The sequence below is a fragment of the Lygodium microphyllum genome, chromosome 12 (assembly GCF_053477565.2).
Source record: "Lygodium microphyllum isolate KBCC chromosome 12, Lygodium_microphyllum_v1.1.10, whole genome shotgun sequence".
NCBI classification, from domain to species: Eukaryota; Viridiplantae; Streptophyta; class Polypodiopsida; order Schizaeales; family Lygodiaceae; genus Lygodium; species Lygodium microphyllum.
In genome coordinates, this window is record NC_141146.1 from 17994862 (window position 1) to 18001514 (window position 6653).

The following is a 6653-nucleotide window of genomic DNA, read 5'->3' on the forward strand; positions in this document are numbered from 1 at the left end:
ACAATATTCAAATTCACTTTTAGTTTGGCACAACAGACAGGAGTCCTAACACTCAAGGTAACTCCATTAGAAAATAGCATTGTCGCTTCAACATTCTATGATTATATAAGCGCTACCGTGTTTTTTGATTTTATCATAAACACTCCCTTGAAAAAGGGACGAGCTTCAATGGTAATTTATTAACAATTTGTTCTTTGAGGTGTTTGTTGTTGGGGTTTTGTGCTCGAAAATCAAAAGACAAAAAATATTGGGTTTTCCCTGTTCTTCCTCTTTGCTGTTTGCATGTAGCTCTCCTCCACTTGGTACATATTTAATCATCTTCATCCTTCCTTTTAATGTTTTCTCCCTTTTTCTCATCAATCATCATAAGGAAAAGCAAGAATAGTGTGATCACTTGATACCTTAAAAGTGATCCCAATTATGCTGTGCCTTTTGTTCCAAAGTTTCAATGTCCATGCCATTCATTATTCCATCTTTTAATACAAGAAGAGAAAAACAGAGAGAGTGGAGTGTTTTTACAAGAGATTCCAGATGCCCTTCATTGCAGCTGTCTTATACAAAACAATGAATAATAATTTACTAGCAATATCCTTAGTTCCCTGCCAGTGCGTCTGCACCCTGCAACTCCTCTCTCTGATCTGATCCCATCTTTCTGCTAGCCTTCCCGAGACTCTCTTACACTCAGAGAACAGCTGCAGCCCCCTTGATTGATCCCTTCGATCATATAAATGTATGCATATGATCAGATATTAGACGCTCACGATGCATGTCTCGTTCATTATAGGGGGATTTGCCTGCAGCCTCCTGTTTCCATAGATGACGCTCCTATGGCACAACAGAGTTTACTACCCGAGCTGCACAGATCCATGTATCTCCATCTCTCTAGAGAAGGAATACTGCCACAGCTGCTGCTACGCAGGCGAGTAACAATTGTGTGGGTTTGCCTGGCCTTGAAAAGGAGTGCCCTGCTCGATTGGGTAGCGTCGGATAGGCATCGGGAGGCGGTAGCACGCATGCATCTCCATTGAAGTACACCCTCTGCGGAAAGGCCCAGCCTTCTTTGAAGGAGAATGTGTTCTTGTCCTTTTGGAACAGCATCTCAGACTGCACATTGCCCTCGTCTCCAGCTTCCATCAGCAGATCATTGTAAAATTTGATACCCCAGAACATGGCAGTATTGTCTGTCATCAAGCAATCAAATATACCAGCCTCGATTCTCAAACATTCTTACATTTGGCAATGCAAGTGGTGATGGTTACAGTAATCAAAATAGAACAAGAACTACTGCACATCCAATGGAAGAAGGGGATGCAGTCTCTTTCCAAAGTTACTAATGAACTTGTAAGCTTAGACAGTTACATAATCTTCTGCAGCTCCCCTGTCAACCATCCTGATGGTTACATTGTCGATGTTCTTGCAAATCCAATGGGAAAAGGCAGATGCAGTCTCTTTGCAGAGATCATAGCAACCTCCATTGTCAACAGATCTTAGATTGAGCAAATAATGGTTATACTGAATTCGCATAAAACTATATTGGACGGAAGGACATATGATGCCACGAAAACCTCTATGATATGCAAAGGGGTGGTGAATTATTAATCTGTTTTTCCCCAAATTTACCAAGTGAATGTGCAAAGATTAAAGCAAGTAGTGGGCACATACTGATAGAGTCTCCGTAAGGTGTGAGCGCCTTGTACGAGAAACTGAAGACTTCAGTGAGATTGTCGAAGTTCGGATGCTGAGCGACCATGTTCCACTGCGAGTAGTTCCAGGCGTAATTGCGGTTGGTTATGGTGACCTTCACTCGCCAGTAGGCCTGATAGTTCTGCTTCACATGCCAATGTATCCTGATCGGGCACATGTCTGCTGTGCAGTGGAGCTGTGGTCTGGTGAGATGGGGTGTGAGGCCTGTGTTGGTCCCAGACGTGAGCGTCAGCAATGGAGCGGTCCTGCCAAAACCAAAGGAACATGCTCCTTCATTGATTCAATCATTCAATCAATCGTTCATTGATTCATTCATCCGATCGATCGATCGATCATTCATTCGCACCACCAGAAGAAGAAGTTTTTATTTGGGAAAAGAGGCTCCTTTCCCTTGTTTTCCCCTTTAGTGTTCAACATCATGAGCTTCAGCTCGGGAAGCACCCCATACTTAGCTAAGCTGCGATCGGGGAGAGGGGGCTTTCTGCGGAATGCACGTAGCTGAGTATGCAGTGCCCCCTAAGCAGAAGCTCATGATATCGTGATTCTCACGATGTGGGAATTATAGTGGGAATATGTCTAAAACTAGCTGAGTATAGAATGCCCCTTAAGCAGAAGCTCATGATAGTATCGTGACTCTCACGATGTGGGAATTATAGTGGGAATATGTCTAAAACTTCACTTCTTGAGAGATAAAGAAGAATAAAGCAGTGAGAAGAGTTCAGAATTCCTTACTCGTAGCAGCTGCTGTTGTCCTCACAGCCGCAAGCGCAGGTAGGGCAGGGGACAATGGTCTCGTTGTAGAAGGAGGAGAAAGAAACACAGCAACCTGGGGCTCTCTGAGCAAGAAACTGAGAGTAGGTGCAGGTGACGTTCCATGTCACTACATTACACAAGAAACCAAAGTTTAGAAGTTATTCGCCATGAATAAGAACAGCAGCACATGAGGCGTTTATCAGGCACGACCCATCCCAGCAGTAAATCGGTACGTACATTGGGAAGAAACAAGAAGAGGGGGAAGAAGAACAGTCATTGAGGAGTTGTCAAACTTCCAAGTCAATACACAGAACAGTCATTGAGGAGTTGTTAAACTTCCAAGTCAATACACACTGGCCCATTGGAAGAAAAGAAGCCCAAATATGCTATCTTGACAGATACTTCTGAAGAAGCAAGTCGTTGAACTTTGCACCCATTGGCTTTGCTAGCTTATATACATTTAATACCCCTTCTTTTGCACAATCGCACAAGTATCTTTCATTTCATTACTCTAGTATTATATGCAGTATTCCAACTCCAGGAGCCATGACAAGTTGACAAATCTGCATAAGACTAGTAAGGGCAAACAAGCATGCAAGAGCATCATTACCCTTTTTATTATTAGCTGTGTTTTTTTAACGTATACCATTTAACTACCTTGCCACCATACCATTGTCATGGCATATGCCCTAACAAGGAAATCTTAAAAAAGATAGCACACCATTGCAGGGCACATGCATCATTATAGTTTGCCTCTTTCCCTTCTGTTACATGCATCTTTTCTTAGAAGTATACCACTTAAGTTAACAGGGCAATTTTCCAAAGAAGGATCGCCTTGTCACTGTACAATTGTGATAGCATATGCAATAATGGGCAATGCTTTAAACAAAAAGGCACTAAATTGCAGGACACATGCATCGTTATCGTTTGCCTCTTTATTGGCCTGCTTCCTCTACTGCAATTAATCTCATTTCCATGAAAACAAATATTTAAAAAGGTTTTGCGATTAGCCTCGACATGAAAGTGCAGTGGCTTTCCCAAAAATACTGCATTAGACCTTTTGCAGATCTGTGATATTGACTCAGTTTGGTCTCCTCAAGCACAAATATTTGATGCCATATCCGCCTTCCAAACCCAGGCTTCAAGGAGGCCCCATGAAAGCAGTAACTGCCCCCCCAGGATGTGCAATGCTATGAAGCCTGAGTAAGAATCAGTCCCTATGACTAAGGACGATCAACATTCCGTAATTTCCAATTAGCAAAACCTACAATAACATCATCCCTGTATCAGCACTATTGTTTCCATAAGAGAAGGTGCTTTACTCTCCGAGCATGTACTCCTCTGTTCCTCCGACCTCCGCAGAAAATATTGAGCATGCCAATGCATGCGAGATTGAACAAAGACGAATTCAAAAATAAGCAAATTCCTCTAAGTCAACATTATTTCACATAAAAATGTGCTGTTTGCATACGCTCCAGTTCATAACAGAGATGAATCTCAGGGTAGCCCACTGTTAATAATCACTTGCTCTGCTGCAGCCAAGGCCTAAATTTGATGGCTGTCATCCTGTTGTTTTAGAAGCTATTTTGGTCGTCTAAACAAGATCTAGGAATTTGTTCCTATCAAGTAACAGCCTGCAGGTTTTGTTAAAGGTGTTATTTGTCATTCATCATTCATAAAGTCTACTTCTACATGGTTTAAGGCTCAAACCAGATAAATCGAAAGATATGTTATTTTAAAGGCTTAGCTACCACATGAAATGGTGCGCATTCCATCAGAGTTCGACCTTCACTGCAGAGCAAATACAAACAATATGTTGGAAATTTGAAACAGATGTGGAGGACTGTACTTACTGAGGGCTTGAGTTTTCCTCCTGCCATCGGAGGTGGGGAACAAGCTCGGCTTGACGATCATGGCAGGGCCACAGGTGTAGCCAGGCCCGGGGGTTTGCAGGGTGAAGTTCTTGGGCAGCTTGACGGTGGTATTAGTAGTGCCGGACTGGCCTACGCTCACCTGGAAGGAGGCCACAGCAGTGCTGGGATCCTGGGCCCAGGAGGACAGGACGCCCCCCCTGCAGCAGTTGGAGATCTGACTGTTGTACGGTACCCCTGGCAGCAGGTCCACTATGGTGGGGTTGCGCAAGCAGCAGTGCGGCACCCCGTTCTTGAACTTGGAGCAGTCCCCCTGCATCGTCGCCTGCCCCCCCACCATCGACCAGATTATCTCCTTCCGCGCCCAATGCCACCCCAACATCCATCCTGGCGACTCGATGTGGCGGTACTGTTGATAGTTGTAGAGCGTCACCACCGCCTATCAAACAAAAACCCCAACCCATTGAATCAGAGTCCAGTCAGTACAGAGCCATGGTGATGGAGTAGTACCTGCCACTCATCCACGTAATGCCACAACATAAGTACAGTTAGCGAGCTACTCTGTCGCTAGAGGGTTGCACTGCTGTCCATACATCAAACGGTTACCACAGATCACAATGCACTGTCCATCCATTACGCCTCGTCTGCTTGGGAGGCACCCCATACCTGGCTGACTGTGATTGGGGCCAGGGAACTGCCAGCTCCCGTTCCCAGGCCTCACCCTTGCAGAATTTCATGATGATGTTGCTATTGACAATGTGGGACTTATGGTCATAGATTGTCTTAAACTCACTGGCTATAATGTGATGAAGTATGTTTACTAAACTACTCTACCACTCGAGGCTTGCACTGTCCATCCTCCGCACACAGAAAACAGATCACAATCTAGACTGGTTACACACACATACACATTTCGGTGAGATATGAGTACCAATCTAGAGTAGTTTTTTCACACGCAAACACACTCTCTGAAATCGGTGAGAAACGAGCAACAATCTCGACTAGTTTCAGACACACACATTTTCAGAGAGAATTCGGCAGCAGGTGATGTACTGCTCTCAAATCAAAACAGAGATGCTTCAAGAAGCGCCGCTGTGCCTAAGAGAGAAATACATGAGGCTATCGATAAGCAGCATTCATGTCGCTTCTTCATCTTACCACATAGCCATCTCCTGTCCACGACATGACGTCCCATTTGATTGTAATGTTGCCATTTGGGTCTAGCGGATCGTAGGCATCTGCAAAGAAAACGGACCAGAAGGACAGAGACTTAAAGAGACAATTCCACAACGCGCAGAAGAAGAAGATAATGATGATGATGATGATGATGAAGACGACAACGACGACATAATGCGGACAGTAGAACGTTGTTAATTCACCTGTGCCGACAAGGAACAGAGCCAAAAATGCCAGAGAGACCCCGAGCGGACTGCTGAAACGAAAGGATCTGCGCGACTCTGAGTTCAGAGGCTTCATTTTGGGATTCTTTCGGATTCAGGAGACAGTGAAGGACTACGAATGCAAGTGCATACTCCTAACCACAGGCTAGAAGAGAACCGTGACAGGAAAGGAGCGCCTAGTGGGACAGGACCCCGAAACAGAAGAGAGAGAGACGAGATCAGGGCAGGGCCACAGCGAAGAAGACCTAGAGAGAAGCATCCAGGAAAGAGAGAGAGGGAGAGAGAGAGAGAGAGAGGAACAGGGTGAGTGAACGTGTAGGCAACTTTGATCTGCTTCCCAGAAGCAGCACCGGCAATGCCAAAAAGTGAGAGACCTTGATTAGTGCGATGCAAATGTGGGATTGACTAAAAGAGAAGAGCTTTGAGTACTGTGATGGAACTGTGTTACTGTGGGATGAAGAAACAGAAGGCGAGAGCGTCATCAAAGGGAATAATGATAATGAAGCAGGACAGAATGGGCAACGTTGAAAAGAGCAAATGTTGACTGTTGAGTTTTATATGCATATAAGTGGAACACAGAGAGAGAGAGAGAGACAGAGACAGGGAGAAGAAGGAAAGAAACAGGGCTCCGCTAGATTTGGCAGTTTGTACGTAGGTAGTAGTAGAGGAAAATAGACACAGAGAGAGAGAGAGAGTGTATGTGTGTGCAGTGTATGTGTTGATCTGAAGGAGAGAGAGAGAGAGAACTAACTGCTTTGGCGTTAACTATGCCTTTGGCAGGTTTGACAAGCAGCCAATTGGTGGCCACCAAAACCACCAGGCAGCCACCACCAACCCACAAAAGCAAACCATAAAAAATGAACAGATGAGGTGCGGCATCTAACATAGTAAATTGTATGCGACCCATCACAAGCGGTGTTCTATA

The 6653-nt window shown here is 44.7% G+C and overlaps 1 protein-coding gene across 1 annotated transcript; it reads right to left on the reverse strand.

Moving 5' to 3' along the window:
* Nucleotides 1-430: 430 nt before the first annotated feature.
* On the reverse strand, nt 431-6438 carry LOC148027499 (COBRA-like protein 1). Its single transcript, XM_087689226.1, has 6 exons — nt 5708-6438; nt 5487-5566; nt 4311-4767; nt 2437-2584; nt 1663-1949; nt 431-1181 (listed from the first exon to the last, which is right to left on the reverse strand). The coding sequence occupies exons 1-6, from the start codon at nt 5802-5804 to the stop codon at nt 883-885; spliced, it is 1368 nt and encodes a 455-aa protein (XP_087545352.1). The 5' UTR covers nt 5805-6438; the 3' UTR covers nt 431-882.
* Between the last annotated feature and the right edge of the window lie 215 nt (nt 6439-6653).

Excerpts from the sequence above, each read along its gene's own strand:
- LOC148027499 (XM_087689226.1), bottom strand. The coding sequence starts at position 5,804 with ATGAAGCCTCTGAACTCAGAGTCGCGCAGATCCTTTCGTTTCAGCAGT. Across the intron at positions 2,585-4,310 it reads GAGGAAAACTCAAGCCCTCA|TGACATGGAACGTCACCTGC; the intron begins GTAAGTACAGTC and ends TGTGTAATGTAG. Across the intron at positions 1,182-1,662 it reads ACCTTACGGAGACTCTATCA|ACAATACTGCCATGTTCTGG; the intron begins GTATGTGCCCAC and ends GCTTGATGACAG.